The following is a 25,223-nucleotide window of genomic DNA, read 5'->3' as shown; positions in this document are numbered from 1 at the left end:
TTTTTGTATGAAATGTATTCAACTAGTCATGTGAATTTCAGCATGAAAATCATGCTTGAAACCCATGGAAGATTAAATCTGTACTTATTTTTTCTAGAAAATATTTCTTATTAAATATTATAAGAATTTAATCTCATTCAGTGTGCTTAAGTTAACCCATGTTCAATTTTATCACAAGTCCATTTGCTGTTATATCTTGATTACTCTTTCCTAATAATTACTGCTAAAAGCTTTGCTGCAGATGATCTCAAGACAACACACTTTTTGACATCAAGACATTAACTCTCATCTCTTTTTCCTCATGTTATTAGACAGATGAAAACTCTTTTCTACAGAGACATTGATTTTGTGCAATTCTTTTTCAGAAATCATTTATGAACAACATCCATCTCCTTTATGTGATTACAATGATTTTTCTTATACTTAAATACAGTAATCTCCAAATTCTCACCTTGATCTCTCAATCATCCTTTCTCTGTTAGTTAATCTATCAAAATCTTTCCCTGAGTTTCTAGTTAGTTAACAATTTAGGTTTGCTTCTTTTCCTGAATTATCCTTAATTCTAGCCCAGCCCCATTTTCCTCTCTTTGCTTCCTTTCTATTTATGAAGTAAAAAACTTTTCACTACCATACTTTTTTATTAAAATATGTAGACATGCGATGCAGGTGGTCTCTCCGTGACTGAGAGATATTGGCAGGGAAGGAGGAGAACTCTATGTTCCTGCTGTGTGCAGCAAGTATTATATGAATAAATAAAGCATTTCAATTTCCATCATAACCAGGCCTCTGGCTTTTTTCCCAAACACACACAAAAAAAGGGAGGAGAGATGAGTGCTAGGCACCTTAAGTAAAATATTAATTTCTGAGCCAAATAATTCACTAGCAAATGTGTTTGCAATTCCTTTGATTGAGTGATTACTCTTTCCCTCATGGATAACAGGAGATTTTAACTACATATAAATGTAATTGATAATATCCATAAGATTCTTTAGATAATCTTCCATATGCATCTAGCTTTCTTTTCCTCCAAGGTCAGAATTCCAAAACTGTTTTATATCAGCACTTAACCTGTGTATAAGCTTCTATAAGTTGCAAACGTTAATGGAATACCCTTTTGTTTTTCTGATCCTGTCAGTATATTGATGAGAACTATCACTATTCTGCAAAGACTATTGCCATACAAATGCTGTCATCGGAGCATTGAAGACAGCATGTTGATAGAAATGTTTGCTTAAATTACACAAAGAGAAAAGGAAGGAAGCTTGCATCCCTGTCAGTTTCTGAAGCAGAGTGTTCCTTCAAAGGTGTGACATATCACTACAAAATTTCAAGCCTTTTTATTTGTTGGAAAAAAAATTCCAAACCCTCAAAATTCTAATACAGAGTCATTTGCTTAATACAAAATGTTTTCTATAGAATTACCTTTAGACAAATAATGTGACTCAAATACCGGTGTATATATTTTTAGAGCAGGATGGGAGATGCATTCTCAGGTTGTACTGGAGAACCCTAAAGTTGACATGTCCTTCCTCTGCCCTGTTCAATTTTGAAACTATTATTTTCTTCTGCTGTCTGCTGAGAGCAGTGAGTGGTTTCACATCTGAAGTGAACAGAAGCACATTTTTCTCTGGAATGAAATTCTGTTTTCTCCACCATAATGTTTATAAACCTTGGATAATAAACCACCATTTCTCACAGTCAGAAAATAGGGAACATTATTCTTTTTTTGAAGAAAAAAAAAGAAAAAGACAGAGAGAGAGAGAAAAGGAAGGAAAGAAGAAAAAAAGGAAAGAAAGATTCTTTATTGTTATTTATTATTAATTATCTTAATGGCTTAATTTGAGCACCTTATTGAATTTTAAGCCTATGTAAATAACTCCTTGTATAAATCAAGGGTAACAGCTTTGAAGTTTAACACACCCAGCCTATAAATGTAATTCCTTCCCTCTTTTGCTGCTGAAGAGCCCACCCATCCCATCAAAAGTGCCATACTCTTTTAAATACTTCTCAAGATTAAAACACAGCACTGTACCCTCCATGATTTCTGATCATAGACTCCACAGAGGATTCCCAGCAGAAGGAGTGTCAGTCTATACTGTATCAGCCAGAATATCCTCTCTCTGGACAGGTATAACTAAAAATCCAACCATCCCTAGGGAAGAGCCACACACTTACTTATTTAGATTCTCTAACACAGAAATCTTACCTCAGTTTCCAAATACAGAGAAGGAAACACCCCATGTCCTCCCCTGCTTCTGAGGGATACCTGAAAGCATTTTCAGAGGATTTTCTGCTTCCAGCACCCATTCCTCCCAGCCTACATCTTCCCAAGACCTTCAAGAGAGTCATAACCACTACCTAAACTGGGAAGGGATACAAAACATCTGCAAGCAGGGCTTGGCTTAAATACTACCTAAGAGTTGTCATATTCCTTTTAAGCTCACAGTTCTTTGTCAGGAAAAAAAACATGATTATTTACTGCTCTTCCTGGGCTGCAGCTCTAAGACAGAATAAATTCAGAGTCTTTGTCATTTTAGAAGAGCAAAAAAACATTAATTTACATGCTGCTTCATGGACTTAATGATTAATATTGTGTAAGCAAAAACAAAATTGGAAACTCCTAAATATGAACAGCCAAACATTTCTCATGAATATGCTTTAGTGGGGTTACTTACCAAGAGGTAATCTGCAATTATAGACTCAGAGAAAAAAAAATAAAACCCATCTACAAAAAGGAAAGATTATTTAAGTCCCTTTGCTAAACTGTGCTGTGATGCCATAAATCATGTTTTGACCAGATACAATTAATTTTATAGAGATTTTTTTTTTCTTGCCTTCTTTTGAGTTTTGCTTCCCATTCTTCTCAGGTCTGATTTCTAAGGTCATTTTTTTTCTAGATGGAATAGTCTGTGTTTGATATTGAAAAGTGATTTGACAATAATATAGTGGTGAAACTTTGAAGACAAATTATGAAGGATTACCTTTTTTACTGTTCTAGAAGTTTCATTAAAATTCACCTCTAATAAGTGTCAAAGGATACTAATCCACTGATGCTTCTGTGAAAATTTTGAATTAAGGAAGGAGTAGTAAAATGGATTTATTAAAACCTTTTTGAAACAGAAGATAATTCAGTTATCATGCTCATCATCCCTTGCTACAGAGACAGCAATCCTTAATCCTATTTATTATCTCTGAAAGATATCATCATGGAATTTGGCTGGTAAGATGGAGAGATATTTTTATATTTATGGATTTATCCTTTCCAGGATAACTATTCTTCCACATGGGAGTCTGAGAATCCTGAATGCTTCCAAGTCTGATGAAGGGCGGTATTTATGCCAAGGTGTAAATGTATTTGGATCTGCAGAAATCATTGCATCAGTGTCTGTTAAAGGTATGAAAAATTCTTTGATGGCAGTGATTATTTCTTTTGACTAATATTTAAATATTAGAATCCCCAGCCAACCATAAAACAGCATTCTTCAGGCAGAATAAAAAAGTGTTTCCAAAATGCTAAGGTTACTAAACTCCATCTAGTCAAACATCAAATCAGAATGCATACTCCAGCTGTTGTATTGTAGATGTGTCATAAGACTTTGTACATACATTAAATCACTCAAACTATAAATAATTCTGTAAGTAAAAAAATCAATATCCCTTCTAACATATTTTGTCTTTGGGAGCTCACCCCTAACTTTTTCTGCATGAGAATAAACCTTTAATTACAATCAAAGTAATAATTGTATCTATGGAAAATCCAGAGAAAGGTAGTACCTTAGAAGATTAATAGTAATGATAAAACCACTGAAGAGTAATCCATTTCTGAACCACTTTTTTTTTTTTTTTCATTTTTCAGCTGAATTCATGGATTTTCTTTGCAGGTGTTCAAGCCGTTTGACTTCATTTTTTCAAGTTTCTTCCTATATTTAGTAATCCATGAAACATCCTTTATTATTTTATATGACAAAACTGAATTTTTTATGCAATCACTAGATTCCAGGTGCTGCAGCCTTAAAAAAAAAAAAAAAAAAAAAAAAAACAAAACAACAAAGTAGATTTTCCTGAAACTAATAGAATTATTTAATGCATCTCAGATGTCCTATAGATTGTTGTTTAGGATTCTGCCTTGTTGACTCCATGAAATTGCCTGTACCTTCTGATCCCCAGTGTCATACTCCAGTGTGAATTATGAATTTATTTCAGAATTTGACTTTGCAACTCATACTAAGAGAAAATGTAAGCTCTGACTAGACTCAGCAGTACTCAATCCTGTTATTTTAGTCTGGCACTCTAAGTAGACTTCCATCTGAGTGTTCCTAACACTTCTCTGTTTCAAGAACCTACAAGAATAGAGCTGACTCCCAAGAAGATCGAGTTAACAGTTGGAGAGAGCATCGTCCTCAGTTGCAAAGCCCTGCATGACAGCACAATGGATGTCACCTTCTCCTGGACACTCAATGGGCAGCCAATTGACTTTGAGAAAGAAGGTGGACACTTTGAAAGCATCAAGGCAGTAAGTGACCATGCATTTGTCATCTCTGTGCTGGGAACTGATAAAAATTTGCATGCCTTTATATGTCTCCCATGTACCAAATTTTGAAAAAACTGAGACATAGCTTGTTTCAGTAATATTGGAAAGAAATGTTAGATAGAGGAGGTTCAAACTGCAGAAAACTAGAATTATTCCAAGGAGTTTTCCTCAAGATGGTATTAAACTTGTACATCCTATTATTAGTGATGTATCTGATAGTCTTTGTAAGGGAACAAAAAAGAGTTTTCATCAAATCCTACTTATATTCTTCTGCTGATTTTAATATAGAAAGGACGCTGCTCTAAGCATTGATGTCTCACAGATAATATGGCTGTTGAAATGCCCTCACCTCCCAATGCTCTACTTGCCTAGAATATATTTTTATATCTGAATAACAAGGGCTATGTTTACTAACTCCCCTGCATGAGGTACTTCCTGACCATGTAAACATTATGTAAGTCAATAAGAATCATATGGACAAAAATATGCATACCAATTTAAAATATTGTCACTTGAGTAAAAAAGAGGTTCATGTGATCAAATGGTATGATAAAGTAATTCAAACCTGTCTCATGTAAAATGATTTGAACATTTCCTAGTAGAAAGAAATCCTTTTATGTGAACAAGTTTGGAAATGGAATCCAGTCATTTAACTGAATCTTCCAGCCAATGAAATGTAAATCAAATGTCCATGCTATGTTAACAGAAAAAAATTAAGTTCATAAAGGTCAGGAAATTTTAAAATTTAATGTATATCATTTGGGTACAATGTAGCAATGTTAACTTTGCATTTAAAACCTTGTCCAGCTGCAATCAATTTATTCTTCTGCTTGACTAAATGGAGGTCATACTCTTTATGAAATTTATATCCACTTGGTTTGGGGGTTCATGTTTTTAAAATTTGAGTTTACTTCAATAAACCTTTTAATTGAACAACATTAGTAAATTATATCTTAGTGGGAAGGTTCTTAGCATAGTTATCTTCATACGAGGAATGCAACACACAAAAGAACACTATTTATGTAAGGAGGAAAACATTCACTCTTTCTTAAAAGTGAAAGTCATTCATCAAAGGTCATTCTTTGATTCAATAAAACACCCTATGATTACAATTTAACTTCAAGTCATTCCCAAAAAAACTGAAATCTAAAACACGCTACATGGTTCTTTCCATGTATTTCAGCATCTCTCTTCAAGGAAATTTTTAATCACCGGGAAAAATCCACGGGCTAGGAAATTTTCGAAGTAATTTTATATCTCATGTCAAAATAAAACTAATTTAATATAATTTATTATATGAAAAAATAGGATTTTGTAGCTCTCTCTCAAGAATTCTTCATTAATTTAATTTTTACAAGAGAAAGCTCTCAAACTGCTAGAAATAAAGTTTATTCAAAGTGATCAAAGATGACATCTTATTTTCAGACAAGTACTCATGCAAATCTCACTAAAATTACTGATTGATTTAGCTGTCCTGACATGATTAAAATTTGGCCAAAACTTGGAAGATTTAAGCAGCTATTTAACTTTATGACCTCCTCCTCATTGTGCTGATGGAGTGTCAGTGCCTCTTTACTAAGTGAGAATAGTGCTACTCACAGTCACAGAATAAGCTGAGTTGGAAGGGGCCCACAAGGGTCACTGAGACCAACTCCTGGCCCTGCACAGCACCATCCCCAAGAGTCACACCATGTGCCTGAGAGCATTGTCCAAACTTTCTGAACTCTGTCAGGCTGGTGCTGGGACCAGTTCCCTGGGGAGCCTGTTCCAGTGCCCAGCCTCCCTCTGGGTGAAGAATCTTTTCCTGATATCCAGCCTAAACCTCTCCTGACTCAACTTTAGGCCATTCCCTTGGGTTCTGTCACTGGCCACAAGTGTGAAAAGATCTGTACCTATCCTTTTGCTTCCCCTAACAAGGAAGTAAATGGCAACAAGGTCTCACCTCAGTCCTTCAGGCTGAACAAGTCCCTCATAATGGAGTCAATACTCAGTGTCTAAATTACTAAGTGACTAAAAGGATTTTAAAAAGTTGTTTATTAAGTAAAAATGTGATTTTTTTGTTTTCAGGTGCACATGAGAATTTTATTTTTTTCCTAAAACATAGTTTCCAACAAAGAGCAAACTTCAGGTACATTATATGCATTATAATTCAGTTATAATTTATATTGTAATCACAAAATATAATCAGTCTGGAAATAAAAGCATTATATATTTGGCAAAATATTACAGAATTAGATCCTAACATGTTCACATGTTAAAATCATATGAAATAGTGAAATAATATACAACTCTAAAGAAGCACCAAAATAAGGCATCAAACCCTGATATTTTTAGACTGGACTAGATCCATTTGCCTTTACAAGATGGTCAGGCCATGCTTTCTTTACTTGCATTCCTAACGCATTTAAATGTCAAGACATTTCTGGTTTTCATCCTAAAGAAAGAGTGGAAGTGTAGGCTTGGATCAGCTGGAAGGGGACTGAAAATAGCTGTTAGCACGTTACAAGCAGGATGAGGGGTGGGGAGCTACATTCCTCTTGAGAACAGAAGCAAAAAACATGGCCCTCTTAGGACAATCCTCATGGAAATTTTCTGCATGATGTTGGAAACAAAGTGTGACACATCTTTTGACGCTTTTTTAAATAATTGGTTAACATATTTTGACTCTTGCATTGTCCTGAAATGAAGCTCTATCAGTTGAGAGATGTAAATCTTGAAAGTGGTAATAGAGACGGTGGTAATAAAGCAGGTTTTTTTGTGTTTTGACACAATTCCCATTTTGAAAATTCCCATTTTCACTACTCATTTGTGTAATGTCATCAATTGTATCTCATTTCTGTTAATTACATGAGAAATTAATCAAAATATTAAAAATTTATTTCTTTACTAGAATAAAATCTAAAGCATGACCAGGTACCAGGGACAAAGGACCATAAAACTAATTTTTTGCTGTCATGTAATCTCCTTTAACCTATCCAGTTTCAAAGTTGAGATACACAATGTGTTAAAGCCATAGGTTTATGAATGGAGAAAACAGGAACTTGAAGTCTGATAGAGTTCTGTCTACATCCCTTATTTTACACTTCTGAAGGAAACACTTCAAAATTGCATGAGTTGATCCTGAACAAAATGCTTTTTAAAGTATGTTTAAGAAAAATAATATGTATGAAATAATGTGTATGAAGTCACAGAATTATATGTCCATTTTTTCTACATACACTGATACTTCATCAGATAAAAATATTCCCAGGCTTGCCTGCAGTTTGCTTACTCTTTTAAAAACCTGAGAAATTAAGCATTATTTAAATGGGTTTTGCTAATAATGAAACCACCGTAAACCTCTCATCACTGGTTACAATGCTCATACTTTCACTGTGGCAGACCCAAGTGTTAAATGTGATGAGCATCTTGATGCTTAATGCAGTGTTATAAAATCTACCACCAAAGTAACATTTATTTGGGCTGTAGATAACTTTTCACTTGCTAAAATTGCATGATATCTAGCAATTGCAATTAAAAATAAAATCTTCTCTTGCTAATAAATACTACTTTATCTGTTTTGAAATTATATCAATAGGTTTTGTACCAAAAATGGTGTTACAATTTTCATATTGAGAAGTAATTTTTTATACAAACCAAAGGTAATTTTTGCTGTTCTTTAATTAGCTATCAATTATTTGGTACCCATACCAATTTAGGTACTTCAAGGACTTGCCTGGCAAAAAGATGAGTGTGATAATGATGTCAACTTGTGCTTGAAGGGAATATTAAGGAAAATGGACCAGCTTAATTTCATTGGAATGACTGCAGATTGCAGTCTGGGAAAATAAAACATCCCAAATGTTCTGTTTATGTAACTTCATAGTACATTTGGTAGAAGAAAAATAATGCCAAGGATTATATAAAACCAGAATCCTTTGGCATTGGTAAAGTCTTATTTTGTCTAACAAAAGATAACATTTTAGCTTCTGTGAGGAATAATCTGTGTAAATAATAGAAAAAAAATTGTATAGAAGTCTGAATTTCCAGCATTTTCTTGTAGCAACGCTGTATACAATGAACTAAGAAAGTATAGGCCTGCTTGTTTTTATTAGGATAACTTTTATTTTCTATCCCTTGTGCCAAATATAGAAGTCCTAGTCAAAATTCTATTCAAAATATTCTCTCCTATAATCTCTATTGACCATCATTTTCTCATAGACATATCCCTTTTTCATCTAAAAATATCTGATTTTTTCAGTAGATTTTCATCCAACTATCATGATTCCAACCCTGTGCTTGAAGGCTGATACTGTTTTTATAGCAGCCAAACAAAATGATTTATTGTGGTTATCCACAGACTGGTAAAAAACAGCATTGCTCTTAATGTCCTTCACCTTGACTTTTCAGAATCAGGAAAGTGATTTGGTCTGAATATGTTCTTGGTCTTTGATCTTAGCTGAAACTGCCACCTGGAGAAGCAATAAGTACAACTTGTCATGTTGTATTTCACAATGGTTATTTGTTCACATGGAAGTGAATGGAAATCTACTGTTTTACTTCAAAAAGGACAGTAGGAACAGATTGGATAGTGCATTTAACTCCTGCATAGTACTGAAGACTTCAATTTGATAACTTAGAACTTTGGCAAGTGCATAAATTTGCACCTTTCCTTGTATTTTCAAGTCATTCCCTAGTTTCTTGTACTTTTATCATATTTGAGAAATTAAGACTATAATTTCCTAAGCGTTTCTAAATAAGAAGAGCTAAATTCTACACTACATGAAATCAATTAAAACAGCAGGGTGTTAATAATAATGTCTTTCCTCTTTATTGGATGTAAACCTAAACAAGGTTAATTAAATAGGGGTTTTACATAACACCCCGACTGCCTCCCCACGTGAGGAAAACGGCAATAGTTGTCAGAAGCCTTGCAGAAGATGGCAAGCTCTATGCACAGTGAAATTCTGTTCAGAGTAAAGCTGCCATATCAGTGTCATTGCTACCAATTTGTTTCACTGTCTGTTGCAGTCCATTCCTGCTGATGGAAGAGGCTGAACACAGCCATTACTGTCAACTCTAATCTCTAGAAATTTCAGCCCTATGCTCATTACCAGGTTTTGGTCACTTGTTATGCTACAGCAGTTACCTATTTGAGCAATCAGGAGCATTTAAAAAAAAAAATTCAAATCTTCGTATTTTGGTAATAAATAGTTCTTGTAAATTAGCTAAGGTACTAAATGGAATAAGGATTTCTGGACGTTGAGTTCTATGACTCAAAAACTACAAACCAAAATCCAAACACAATGAAGACCACAGTGTAATACTGTACTTTACCATGTGTTGTTTCCTGGATATAAACTGTTCTAGTGAACTGATTGAATTTATTTCATGCTGTGTTAGAAAGACATTTCCTAGAATCAAAAAAAAGTATGTAAATTGTTGCATGCAAGTGCTTGAGGGTTTGGCTATTAATAGAGACTAAGGGATAGAGATGATAAGCAACATCTTATCTTGTTTAGCCTGGAGAAAAGGAGGCTGAGGAGGACCTTATTGCTCTCTACAGGTGCTTCAAAGGAGGATGTAGTGAGGTGGGGATCAGTTCTCCTGGCCCAGGTAACAAGTGACAGGGTGACAGGAAGCGACCAGGTTGCACCAGGGGAGATTTAGATTACATATTAGAAAATATTTCTTCACTGAAAGGGTGGTCAGGCGTTGGAACAGGCTGCCCAATGAAGTGGTGAAATCACCAGTCCTGGAAATGTTCAAAAGGATTGTGGAATGTGGTTTAAGGGTGAACACAGCAGTGCTGAGTTAACATAGGGACTCAATGATTTTAGAGGTCTTTTCCAACCTTAAAAATTCTCTCAACTCTTCTACTTAATTTTATTTAATACAAGGGAGATAACCAATAATTTGAATAATGTGAGTCTCTTAACACTGACCAATTTCTATTAAAAAATGATTGCAATAAGTCATGAAATACAGTCAGATAATTTTTACTGATTTGATCCATTGTGGTATTTTGTACTTTTCCTTGTTTACAAAAAGCATTCTAATGCAAAAAATCTTGGTATAAATAAAAGACATGTCATGACAGCCTATTCTTCCCTCTGTTTACTTGGAGCTGATGGATCATTTAACTGCTTGGCACAGTGCTAATCTGAGCTATAACAGCAGAGTCGATTGTTTGAACAACTGATCAATATCAGTTCCTAAGGAAGCTTCCATTTAGAGCTCTGCTGCCTATTTCACACTTGCAGCTCTGCAGCCTTTCTCCCCAGCTGATGTGGCAGTGCTTTCCAAAGCCTTCCTGGCAGTACTTCTCCATTTCAGCTCTTATATTCTCGGTCTTCTGGTTTTATTCTTGTGGCCTTCCACCTGTAAACGTCAATTGTGTTGTTACAGAGAAGTGTCATGGGAAGAGGCTTTCCCTGTCCTGAAACTTGCCTCTACTTCTTGCCCCCTTTCTTTGTCTCTTGTATGGTAAACTGAGACACAGCATGCAGCACAGCAGACAATGTTCACATAAATACTTCATAAATGTTATCCAACAATATACATACTAAGAATCTTAATGATCAATCACTGTGTAACAACTGCTTTTAATTAACATATTCCAATTAACATTAACAAAGAACTTTAATTAGATCCCAAAGAAAATTATATAACACTAGGGCAAAAAAAACCCAGCAAAACATAATCATCATTTTCATTGTCACCTAGTGCACTGGAGAGAGCCTGTATAGGACTTTTCTTCCTTTTTTCTCACAGTTATAAAATCTCAGATACAGAACATGAATTTAACAACAGGGTGTAGTGGGCCTCTCTGTCCTGAAATTTGTCATTTCATATCCCATCTCTTTTCTCATTCCTTCCCATTCTCATTGCTTTTTCCATGTGTTTATTAATTTGTTGTTTTCACAAAACTACCCCTGTACCTGACATACCACCTGACAGCTGATATTCTTTTAACTTCATCTCTTTTTCTGCCTTCTTTCAATAAAATTAATCAAACTCATTTGCAGCAATTCAAGATGCACTTGACATGCATTTGAAGCATTTCAAGCTGATTCAAGTTCTCACTATCCACTCTCAACTCTCCATCACTCTCTGGCATCCACTCAAAGCCACCAGCGCTCACCAAAACAACTATTTTCATAATTCTTGCTTGTCTATGCAAACTGTTCATAAATACTGCCACTTGAAGGGTCTGCAGTCCCCCTGGATAATTCTTAAGGATTCACAAACCCAAAGCCATCTTTTTCACTTCTTATAGGCAAGGGAAATGCAAGCCGTGTTTTGCCAGGTATGCCTGAGTCAATCTGCATCAGCCTGGTTACTGCTATATTACCATTATTATCCAACCACATACCATTAATCACAACAAAATTGATAACAATGATTTCATCTTCTTTGTTCCAAATGTGCTTTTATGGTTAAAAGACAGAGCTCAAAATATAATTTTCCATTATCAATATATCAACCAAGAAATCTGCTGCTTCTTAGAAGATTAAATACTCGCAATTTGTAAACATCACAAGCAGTAGACAGATGTAGTTGATATGTTCAAACCTGAGAATTTGTATGAAATGGTACTTAAATAGACCTAAATACAATATGGACGGAATTTGGCTTGAAGCCAGCAATCCATCACAATGTACATATAAATTGTCAGCATTATTTAAAAGAAATTTATTGTATTAATGGTTCTCACTTACTGTTGATGGTACAAGGATCACACTGCCGTAAGGTTGTTTTGTACAATCATTAGTTTACTTCAGATAAACTCACCAAAAAAAACCCCCAAAAAACTCCATTGCCATTCAAATAAAGCAAAAATCAAGTATGAAATATTTTTTTCAATCTAATCTAACTGAATTTCATTAATAAAGGTTATTTTGCTAAATGAAGTAGTATATGAGTCAGAAATTTACCTAATCTATTATATGTAAAAATACCCATATATTTTAAATGATTATTTAAATTGAAAAAGCTATCAGTAACAACCCAGGTCGTTCTTGTTTAGGATCAAATCTCAGTCCTTTTTATTCGACACAGCATTGTTTTATTGTTCTCAGCTTAAACAGAATAGAATATTTTTAGGCTTTTAGTACATCCCCAAGTACTCTCTTCTGTATAAAAACCACTTTGTAGGAAAGCATTCTCCTCTCACTGTCAAGAGATTTAGATCAGGCAGCAGACCTTGATAAACCCCTGTAGTCATAGTAAAGAGGTGGCCCAAACTCCACTTTGGCTTTCATCATAAAAGTTTTCCTGCAATGGCAGTCAGTGTTTTCCTATTCTTTTCTTCCATTTGATTTAAGCTTTTGTTGAATCGCGATCATTTGTAATATTCTCATTACCTATTTTAGACACATTCTTCCCAGGCAAAGAGGCAGTTTTCACCACATGTTGTCCAGGCTGAGTTCCTTGCCTGGCTCCTCTGCACAGTAATAGGCAGTCCCCGAGCCCTTGCAGTGCAGAAGTTGAGAGCTGTGGGTCAACATGTCATCTCCACCGACTACCCAGTATTGTGAACTTCTTTGGCTTTTTGTCCCTCTTTCCAAGATAAATCAGAGCTACATTCAAAGCACTGCAGTTGGAGTGCAGAAGGGAAGTATGACAATGAATGTGGAAAATGAGCAGCATTAGAAGCAGATTAAATGAAAGCTGGGTTTGAAACAACCACAAAATAATGGTATTTCAGATATATATTTTCCACATATGATTCTGTAGTTTGAGCATATGTGATAAATTATGTAATAATCAACCCAAGTGTAATTCTTTCATGGAAGAGATAGGGAGAAGGGAACAAAAGACTTACTAAATGTTAAGAGAGTGCTCTAGGGTGTAACTGTGAGCTCCATTTCAAATGCAGGCAGATTAGAAATTGTTCCTGTTCAAAGTCTTCTGAAGAGAAGGTTGGATACACTGAAAGGACCACCTTGGTTTACAGATAAAAACTCAGCAAATGAATGGACAGATTAACAGAGAGGTTTCCTAGCAACTTTTTCAGGACAAATTCTCATGAATAATTTTAAGAAGGAGAAAAAGAATTTTAATTCTCTTCATTTGAGGGAAGAAACGTATGTAAAAGTTGTTTATTGCAAAGCAACTCACAACTGTTAAGATCCGGTTATTAAAATTAGAGAAATGTCTTTAACCAAATTAAGGTGCAAACAAGACCATATGTCACAGTCATTAGTATGGATTTTTATTTAACAGCAAAAGTGAGGCAGAGAGCGGGAGAGAGAGAGAGAAACAGGAAAAGAAAGTATAGGCGGGGAGAGAAAGAGAATGACAGAAAATATGTCACCACTGCCTGGATTATTTTGGTTCTCTTCTGGTCTTCTCAATGGTGGGGGTCCCATTGAGTCAGTCTAGTCAAAGTGCTTGTCACTGTTTGAGCCATGAGGGGCTCATAAAATCAAACGTAAAATCCACTGGGTTTATATTTACTGATGTCTGGGTGGGCATGCCCAAGTACTTCCCCTGGGACACGGAATTTTGCACTGGATAATGTAATTCTTTGGATCATGGGACACTTCGGGAGTCTGATGGTTAATGACACATTCTAAGACTAAGACATCACAGCTGCCTCTTATATCAGTGAAACTGAGTCAATTATGACCCATCAGAAGGGGTGAATTCCTCCAGGCTGTGTGTGAATGTCCTGCTACTTCTTTGGAAGGGAATTTCCACAGCTAGTCCCTGCTGTAAGGACTTTGTCAGGATAAAAAGGAGGACCCCAATTTACAGGATCTGTTTCTTGTCAGCCTCTTTCCTTATCCAACACCCAGCAGTAGCCTCTGGTGATGGTGTGCACACCTTCTGCATTCGGGCAGTTAAGTGATTGATTGTTTGAGTAATTAACTTGTATCAGTCCAGGCTCCCACAGCGTCGTCTTAAGATTTCTGAGTTGGAAAGAGAAAAAAAATCCACACACGAGTTCCTCTCCGTGGGTGTTTGAGATGGCTGAAGAAGTATTAATTCCCCAACAGTAAATTCTCTGAAAATTTCTTTTTGTTTGTTTGTTTGTTTCTGCAAACTCTCCAACATTAGGACAATGGGTGCAAAAGACAAATACAATGATGTCATTATTACTGAGTAAGCTGTGCATGCTGTATGCTCCTTGGAACCTTTTTGAATTTGGGGAATTATTTCCTCATGAAAAGCAAATGCTAATGCATAGGTGGCACCAATTTTTGAAAAAAAAAAAAAAATAGTTTCAAGCAATACTTTACATGTAAAGCTAATTAGATACCTCGCAGGCATGACCATGACCTCAGACAACATGCCACACTGAAGCAGGGAGCCGTAGCTTGACACATCATTCAGCAGTTGCCCAGAAGTTGCCCAGAACTAGATGACTGGGATGTTTGGGAGCATAATATGAATAGTGCAATAATTTGTAGTCCTGGAGAGAAACATTTGTCATGATAGACAGCATTCTGAGCTCTATTATTATTTATTTGCTACTTAATGAAGATCAGCAGTGTACAGCAGGTCTGTAGCTGATACTAACCTTGAAGGTTACTCTTTACTTTCCTGAAAATCAATAAAAGTTGGTTGTTGAATGTATCAGTTTTGTTATATTTTCTTTTAAGTTTTAACTTCAGTAAAATACAATCGACACTATACTATCTACACTATAATATCTACACTATACTTCTACAAGTAGAAGTTTATACTGAGATTAAGGTACTAATACTCAGTTAAATGGATAATACATGATCCTCAGAACACCAAGGAATATGGATTTTTCTAATGAAATGTTACTTTGAAATAACACACTTCTTGAAAAATATTCCCTGTCATGAAAGAGTACAAAAACAGTGAAATAAAAGGCAGCTTTTAAACACATACACTTAATAGCATCAAAATTTAGACCTAGACAAAGAAATTTAAATGCCGCTAACTTCAGATTTGAATAAAATTGAGACCACAAGGTTGCTGACACACCAGGCTGTCCTAAATCATGTTAGCCCAGGTGACAGAGACATTCCTACACTTTTTGCATCCTTATCACCCAGTTTTTGTCTTCTCCCAAGGAGAAGTGAATGGGTATGCTTTGCTGAAGCATCACATCTTTTTTCACTGACAGAAGTCTAAAAGAACTTTATGGTTCTTTATGGTTTCTGACCATAGATACTTTTCTTAATGAACTCTCTGCTGCATTCCCACTTAGCAGGCTTTTTAAAATTGGATTGTAATTGTTCAAGTGTAAGTAGCAACTACAATGACAAGGTACAGAAATTAAGACTTAAAGACCAAGCACATCAGTTTAACCTCCCCCAGACCTTTTCGTGGCCTAGATACCCTCATTACAGGATAGATTAATCAACAAGTAATTTGTCTTCTAAGACTTAGAAGAATCTGTAAAATTAATGAAGACCACTTTATAAATGCCACTGAACAGCAGTAATGCAGTATATTTTTAGAGTCCCTGGTCAAACATATCTCCTGCTTATCTAAATGGAAGATAAAATGCATCATTGTTTTCTTGATTATGATCAAGAATCCAGTGTCTGAGCATATACCTATCTGTATTAAACACAGTGTGAGTTTAATCCACTCACACAACCTCAGGAATGCTGGCTGCACACCCTGTTATGTTGTAATAAAAGTGTTCTATGGAGATCTATTGTACTGCACTGCTCTTCACTTACAGCAATGATTCTTTCAATTGCTGCTTGTCTGCCCAGTTACACAGGTGTGCAGATGAAATACATATATTTTTCCTGATAATAATATTAGGATTTACACATTCATGAACCCTCTGGAAGTTAGACTGACACCCAAAATTTTGCTGTAATTCAGATAGTTGTTATCCATTATGCTATTCCTCACACTTAACAACAAAACACACATTAGATGTAAATTACCCTCAAGAGAGGACAAATGTGGACTGATTCTGGTCTTTGTCTTTTAATAACTAAAGCTTTGTACCAAGACCGCTAATGATCTTGAGCAACCCATTTCAATAGCTAGTAAATGCTATTGTTATACAACATAAAAAAATGTCTATCCTGAATTTGACTCCTGGTAGTAGTGTGTGCTCTTCTTTTGCATTTTGAGCTGTAGAGTACTGAGCTATCCTTTTCCACTGCTGTGATTTCTCATATGGCAGAGCAAGAATATCAGAATTGCATTATGGCCTGACTGGTCTGGGTATCTTCCCTTCAGCAACATTATTACCTAGGCCACTTCAGAAGGCAAAACACTCCCACAGCAATCATGCTCTTAGATCTACAGGGTTATTAAGCTATAGATCATGCCCATACTCATTTTGGCCTCAGAGGCAGCCTTGATGTCTCCACCTCTCTTTTTCTTCTTTGCATTTGAATATCCTTTGGTAAAGATTTTGCCTTGATGCTACATGGAATATTACAAGTTAGTTCAAAAAATGTAAATGAAGAGAAGATTGACTGAAGAAGTGTGCCAAGATGTGCTGCAAAAGAACTCTTCTGCCTAAAAAAAAAAAAACAACAAAAAAAACTCCCTAAATTATAGAAGATGGGATCTTGAAATGAATCCTATTTCATCTTGTCATTAATGACCTTGGCATAAAAGAAAGAAGTATGCAAATGACGATAGTATGGTACAAAATTGGACATCTTACCAATACAGCAGATGATGAAAATAACAGATGGGAACAGACGAGAAATGCAGTCCTACAAAGCACAAGGTCATGCACATTTGAACAACTGGTTATAAAGCAGGAGCTCATAACTTGCTAATGAATAAGGATAAAGATCTGAGTGTGTCTACATGAGCACAGGATAAGTATGTGCCAAAAACAAGAAAATATGATTCTAGGTGAATTCAGTGACAGATTTCCAGCACAACTAGAGAAGTATCAACACACCCCTAATAAGATTTTATTTTGAATGCAGGGTACAATTCTATTCACTCAGGATCAAAATTACTCAGATTAGAACCACTTCATGGGACAGAAATATATAGTTCAAGGAAAGACTGTCAGTGTTTGTTTGGTTAACAAAGCAGACCAAATCTGAGAAGGGAAATACCTAAACTCATTTAATGTTTCTTAAAATGAACTTTGGGGAATTGTAATGACTGTTGGCTAGAATTCTAAAAAATAAAAATTTGAACTGGTTCTCTCTTTATACTCTCTATATATATTTTGAACTTTTCAGATTTAAATACATATGGATTTCATCAGGAAGGATGAGAATATGATCGTATTTTCTCAATCATATTTAGCATTAACTTCCTCTATATTAATGAAAATCAATATTATCTTTCAAGTTATCTTAATTTTAGCACAGTAGCAAGACATATTTCATATGTCACTGCATTGCAGTAAAGAGGGAGAGGAAGAAAGTTCTTAATTTCTAAGAGGACTTTTTTTAATACCATGGATAGCATCCGAAATATTTCTGTTCATCTCCTTAATGAATTTCTTTGTGCTAGTTGGAATAATTCCCCATGAACATGCAAATATACGCAATGTGCTTTAAGCAAAGTCAAAGTTATTAAAAACCTGAAATGCTCTTCTTTAATCCCTATTAATAATTGTATAAATGCACTGTTCTGATAATCCTCACAAGAGGGTATTAGGACACATACATTTTGTAAGATGAAAGCTGCATTCAAGAGTTTCTCAAACTGTACAACACCCTTGTGAACTACCTTGAACACAGATTTACTGAGTTTTAAACTGGCACTCCATCCCTGTTTCAGCAAGCGTCCTCTGCAGATTTAATGATCAGGAACATCCTGCTGATGCACGCTGGGAGATACGGCTGCAGGGTCCAGACAGCAGCGGACACCGTGTCAGATGAGACAGAGCTGCTTGTGAGGGGTGAGTACGCTTGTGGTTCCCCCCTGAGAATACAATCGCCACACACAGTTGTACCAGGGACTTTTAAATAAGTGAGCTTCAGGGACGTCTCTGCCACGCTCTGGTCCTCAGACTTTTTGTTATTGAAGACATTAGTGATTAACCAACCTGCTGTCATTGAAAGCAGTTTCACCATAAGCTGACCTGCAAAGAGAAACAAAAGACAATTAGAGGTTAATAGACAGCTTTAAGAGAGGTAACAGCACAAAAGGTATACCAAATTAGCTAAAATGCAGACAATTAGCCTTTACAGACCTGTGTGAGGTAGTTATAATGGGTTCTTTGTTATTTTATGTGATGGTTTGCCTTTCATCTTTCGGTCAAGCCATTCTTTCAGCTTTAGCAGTTTAGGAACATTCATTCATTTCCTAAGAGGGGTGCCCATGCAGCCTTTTGTAAAATCATAGATATGAACAATGAAACAGAAGCCCCATTATATGACAAGAATTTGGTTTTTTTGGAATTGCTACTGCCAATTGATTACTGTACCTTTATGCCCAGTCCTATAATGTTAAATTGTCTCACCTGTCATTGAACATTCCTGATTATGCACAGGAACAGAATCCTTTTCCTGAAGAATCCCAGATCATACTGAGGATGCCAACTAGTTCACAGTAAAGCAGGGCACCAGCACCATCTGTGCCTTCCATTAAGCAGCGTGTTTCTGCATTCCGCATTACTTGTGTGTGTGTGTGTGCATACACACACGTGTGTTCAGTGCCTGAGGGGGTCTGAGGATTTGCAGTTCACTTACTGGCATAACGACTGGTGGGTCCTGCAACACCAAGAGAGATGGATCCCTGAGAGGTAGCACAGCTGGGTAGCCTTACTGTGGATGTTACATTTTTGAAATATATATGAAAGGTCAATATGTTATTAACATTTGAAAATCTCCACATAAAAAAAAAAATCAAAATTATTTTGGTATTATAATCTTTCAAAAATATTTTTTTTTACCGCATTCCACAATGTCTTTAGACTTGATGTGTTCCTATCCTCCCCTTTTATGGTAAATATATATTTTAAACTATTAAGAATGTTCCTGGCTGACTGCAGGACTCTTCACATTTTCATGAAAGTAATAGTTAAATATTTCCACAAAGACACTTTGAGGACTGTCAGATTTCTATGAGCTATGGCACTATTGGGATAGTTGTATTCAGTTGACTCGCCATGTAATACCATTTTAGCTGCCTTATGAAATCTGATTCATCCTTCTGGGTTGTGCAAGGCCTTTTGTGTTACCTTTGTCTGTCTCAGACAGGAGACGAAGGCTCTGTGGATAGGCAAGGCAATCTCAAGTTTAAATTGGACTTTTGTGACAAAAAGGTCTTAGTTATTGTCTAGGATAGACTGATTACAAAATTATTTCAAAGAATACTGGTTATATAAATTAGTTTATTGAATTTCCTGTAGAAATTAAATTCTTCTCTGAGGAAGAGGTCTGAGATTAAATTTTAAAAAGGCACTGTAACAAGTATCAGGATGCATTTATATGAGTCTCATCACCATGTAGCATGCTATTGAAGTAAAAGCTATAAATGCTTTGTAGTGGAATTTGAATGCAAATATACTTTGCTTACAATTTTCTCCTTTTCTTTTTTCGATAATTGGATAATTTTCATATAGTGCAAGAAATTTTGTTTTGTATTGCTGAAAATGTTTAAAGCACGTTCAGTGTAGAATTGTGAATGACTAATCCTTACAAATGTCAACACTGCAAAAATCAAAAATATTTATGAGAATCTAATCTATGTCTCCTTATACTTTTACAGGAACCTCATTTTCATTTCAGTATCTCTAATTTTTTTTTTCTCCCCTATCTCAGTCTGTAGACTGCACTCAGTGCTGTGCAGTTTGACACCGATGATCCCAAATTGCAGCACCTTTCAAACTTCTTTATGTTTAGCTGCCGCTGATACTGGACATTGCTTAGGAGAAGATACCAGCAGAAACAGATGTTTCAGTAAATATTTCAGTTAACTCTGAAGAATTCCACCTGACAAAGGAAGTCATCTTCTATGAAGCAACTCATGCAGTAAAGTTTGTAATCCAAAGACATATTATTCTTTTTTTCCAGTACAGTTTATAGTTAAAATAATAGCATTTTATGCATATTACAAAACATCCCTTTCTTTTAAATGCTACAGCCCATAGTCAAACTGAGATAGCAGAATCTTTGTTATGAGCTCTTATATGTATTGATACAAGCAAAGCTACTGCACACCCTTACTCTGACCTTACTTTCTCTCCTTTTGCCTCTGCAGAAAATGCCAGTGATAATACTGATAATATTATAGCAGCATATAACTTCATTTCATTCATTACTTTTATTGTAGGCTTCACATGGTATTTTAATAAATCATTGTAATTTTTTCTTGAAAATTTGTTCTTCTTACAATGTTTCTACATGAAATAAATTGGACATAGAGAATAAATTAAATTAAAATAATCTCATTCCCCCTCTTTTAGATATTCATGAATATCAGAATTACTGCCACTAAGAAATTGATTAAATTTAAACTGAAGTATGCATTCAACTGGTTCACTATTTTTAAGTCAAAGGACTTTTTGTCAGAACTTAATTGTAAGTGACTTGGAAGAGAACTATACCTCACTGCAGCCTCGTCAGATGGAGGATGCAGAAACAAACTTTGCAGACTCCTGTTTCTGGAAATTAACATTCTGATCTTTAACAGACAGACATTCACCACTGTATTTTCAAGGAAGTGCAATATCTCAGTATCATTTATTGTGGAGAAAACAGAGTATCCTTAAACAATATTTATCTATACTGAAACAATTTTTATTACTTGATCTACTGGAAGTTCCCTTGAATATATGTCAGGCAATGTCACTATTTTTGCCCTTGTTCTTCTTTGCTCTGTATTATACAATGAAAGTTAAATTCCAAAAATATCACCAATGAAAGACAATATGAAGAACATAGACAATGTGCAGTGCCAAGTAAATCTCAATTTCTTTGAGCCTAATTACTCATATAAGGTAATTAACAATGCAAGAAAATTCCTGAATTTACTGCATATGTGTGTGTGTGTTTGTGTGTGTGAAAAACAAAGGAAATAAAGAGAGCACAAGTTTCTATTCTGCAGCTTTCTATAATGTATTATACCTTTTTTAAATTCAAAATTTAAATTTTCAAATTCATTACCTCACAGGTCCTGAATTTAGGTAATATGCAGTGAAAAACATATATAAAGTTTTTCCAATAATGATTGTGACCTAGTGAATCTCTTTCTGGAACATTTCAAAAGTATATATAAAAAGATATTCTATCTCATGGTTAGACAAAATCAGGATTCAAGTCCCATCATCATTAACTACTCAAATAAACCCTCCAAATACTTCTCTAAGTGCTTGAAAATGTGATTAAACTATTTATATTAGAGTTAGAAAAACTTTTTAATGGTCCCTAGCACTTTTCTTTCCTAATTCTGCCAGTAATATGGGTTTCATTTGGAAGAGATGTTCTGCCACTGGCTGGACCTGTCAGGCAGTACATTAGCTTTCCAAATTGAACGTCTTGCATGTTATTCTTGGAGTGGGTTGTGAGTGAGAAGTATTTTGGTAGTCTCATGCTGGTCAACACTGACCTTCAAGGTTAACCTGATATACCTGGCATCATCATTTGGGCAACCTAATATCTAACTTGAAAAATGCATTTCCTCTCCAAAATACAGCTCTACAAAATTCTCTGTAATTCATCATCACAGGTTGTTTTTATTATTAGGTGCCTAAATAAAAAATTCATTTTCTTTTATTCATCTGAGAACCACCATCCCCTCTAGATACACACATTGATTCAGTAGAGATCCCCAGAGAGTCCTTTACTCTCTGAATGTGGGGAGGATGAGAGAAGATTCAGATCAAAGGCCAGAACTGATTTAAGGCAGAAAAGGAAATGTCAATCACTTTGAACTTAGCTCAGCAGCTTCAGTGCTCATCTATGAGGTAGGATAACCCTTTTCATCTGTCTCAGACCACAACTTAAAATCATACTTTCTTCTTAAAAGCATGCTATACCTGCAGGTGGCTGTTAGGTGGGATCAAGATATGTTCAAGCCTTTTTTTAAGTCAGAGGAGCCAAGAGGACAGAAATCAGGTGACAAACAAATGAGCGCCTGCATGTGTAGGGCACAATTTAGGACATTTCCAGTAACCCAAATATTTTCTTCTTTCATTGAATTGACTCCTGCTCTAGAAATAAACTGAGGTTCCCTCAGGTGAACTTCTGACAATGGCTTAAGCCAATACACTGAACTGTTTATTGGAAAGGGAAAAGCTAAATAGCTTTATAAAAGCTAAATAACAGACATACCACCCCCCGAACCAGGTTGCCCTCCATTGGAGCAATGATGTGGTAAATTTTCTGCAATATTTTCTGTAAGACAGTCATGAGAGCCCATAACAGCAGAAAATATGTAGACTGATACATCTCAAGGACATCTAGAAGAGGAAACAGCTTTTCACAGAAGCTGGTAACTATTCTGGCACCAGGCCTGCACAAATGCAGTACCTTAACTGCAATCCCATGACAGAAATTCTGTATGGCAGATGATCAAAGAGTTTTAGAGTGAATGAATACAACAAAAATCACCATTGTGGACTTACTTTCCTGACACCCAAGTCATTACCTGATTTAATTTCATTTATGTCTTCTGTTGTTTGCTCACCCAAGGAAATGCAGAATACCTGTTTACCATGCAAACAAGAATGTTTACAGGAGAATATAGACACTCATTACACAGTCAACAAATGTTTTCCTCAGCACATGAAGTCAAGAGCCATTTAAGAAGTAGAAGTGATTTACGACTTTTATGAATGTCAAAGCTGTCCTTGACATCAGTCCAAGGATAGTTTTCCCATGTTGTGTGCATTTTCTGGCTACCAGCCTTTAGATATCCACCCAGATCTTCAACTTGCAGTGAATATTAAGTAGCAGAGGAACAGAACAGCAGAATGCTACAGCTTGGCTGGTTTTCCACCTAACATTGGCACACCAGCAGTTGTGTTGTCTTTGTACTGATTTTTCACAAAGAAGTGATTACCTAAGCAGAAGGCTCTAATGCAGGATAAATATGCATGTCATGTTCTGACACTAATGATATGATCACAAACATGGGTGCCAAACACCCAAGTACCAGCCAGGAGACCTGCCTCTCACAGATGTCTCAGGTGATCTTGTAGCCAGCAATGTGTCAGCTTTTCTTGAGACAATGCCTGCTTGGTGAATTAATTTGTGTTTTAAAGCATGACTTCCAAAAAGGGCTTATTACATTCTTATTTTCCATTATGGTCTTGAAATGATCATATCTTCTCTAAGAAGCTATCTGTGCTTTCATGTTCTCTCTACAAAGGATACCTAAATGGTCCCATGCTTCAACTGTGTTTTGCTGTAAAGATGTTTAGAACAAGAAATACTTCTATCATAAAGAGGTTGACACCATGAAAAAGCTGACCCTTACTACCATAAATTGGTCCAATTAGCTACAGTATTTTGTTTACAGTTTGTGTTTATTAAACTCATTGGTACAAAATCTATTCTACAGTGACTGGGAGGCTTTGAAGAACACCAGCAGAAGTCATAGATAAGAGCAAAAGGCTACTTCTTACATTTACTTTAGCAAAAAGTATCTCTTTTCTCTTAAAATGCACAGTTTCTAATGAACTCGTTTGAAGCACTGCTTTGCCATAGGCTGCAAGAAAAAAAAAAAAAAAAAAAAAAAAAAGACTTCAGTAGAAAAATGTCCTACCAAAGCTGTTTAATGTGTGTTCCTTGCTCTTTCTTCTGCAAGTCTGGAGGGCTGGCTAGAGAAAAATGTCTGTAGCTCAGCAAAGAAAAATGGTGGAAGTTGGTAACAATGTACACAAGTCTACCTTGATTTCACAGAAGTCATCATGAGGTTTCCTACAGTCAATTACAGCTAGAGATCCCTTTTACATGCACTGAGATGAGTAGTTGTCCTGGTTCAGCAGCAATTTCCAAGAAGTTTCTTGCAGATTAGAGGATCAGTGCAAAACCTGTGGATGGGGGCAGTGCTTCAAACATTTAGAACAGAGTGATTTTTGTTATATAAGCCTCCATGTTAGTCGAGATGATAGTGAAATCACAGACATTAGAGTAGTTATTTTTCAGTTATTCATTTCATGCATGACATTGCTTTTTAGAAGCATCATGACTGAGTTAGGAATACAAAGCTGTGAAGCAAAAAGATTGGTTTACATCTGTGAAAGCTTCAGTGTCTAATCAATACTACCAAGTTTTCAGGATTTTAATGCTTATTTAATAAATGAAAGCTTTTTTTCATAGCAAATTGCTGGTTTCAGTAACATTAAGTTTTCATATTAATTCCATCAAATCTTACTTGTAAAGAAGAAGAAAAGCTGCTTTACAATTCATTATAACCAAAAAAGTAAGCTCGTATTGGTTCCAAACTACTCAGAGAGATGCTGGATGCTGCATTATGCACTGCTAGTCCATGGAGAAGTGAGGTCAGCTCCAAACTTTCTTTCTTTAAAATTTCTCCACCTACTTGCAAAGGAGCAAAGACTACCAGTCCCAAAGTTACTTACTCAGTGTTTGAATTTCTGCAGTGTAAACAAAGGTAGTGAGAGTTGACAGTACAAGGTAACTAAACCTGGGAGAGTGTAGCTAAGAAGATGACCATTAGGTCTCTTCCAGGAAACTACAGCAATGCATCAGCCAGGCAAGTTTGCTCAAGTTTTGAATTTGAGGCGCTAACTAACAACGTGCCATTTTATAAAACAGAAAATATTTCAAATAAATAAAATGCATAGAAGTTATTTATTCATGTTTCCTTT

The 25,223-nt window shown here is 35.6% G+C and overlaps 1 protein-coding gene across 1 annotated transcript in view; it reads left to right on the top strand.

Annotated features, from left to right (window-relative positions):
* CNTN5 (contactin 5) overlaps positions 1-25,223 on the top strand; it is a 310,963-nt gene that overhangs the window by 244,516 nt on the left and 41,224 nt on the right. The window contains exons 12-14 of the mRNA XM_058846829.1: positions 3,267-3,394; positions 4,338-4,513; positions 18,221-18,341. Of these exons, the coding sequence (XP_058702812.1) occupies positions 3,267-3,394; positions 4,338-4,513; positions 18,221-18,341 (425 nt within the window). The remainder of the gene's footprint in view (positions 1-3,266; positions 3,395-4,337; positions 4,514-18,220; positions 18,342-25,223) is intronic.

Source organism: Poecile atricapillus, chromosome 1 (genome assembly GCF_030490865.1).
Source record: "Poecile atricapillus isolate bPoeAtr1 chromosome 1, bPoeAtr1.hap1, whole genome shotgun sequence".
NCBI classification, from domain to species: domain Eukaryota; kingdom Metazoa; phylum Chordata; class Aves; order Passeriformes; family Paridae; genus Poecile; species Poecile atricapillus.
The sequence above is the reverse complement of the archived record's forward strand: the minus strand, read 5'-3'. Positions and strand labels throughout refer to the sequence as shown.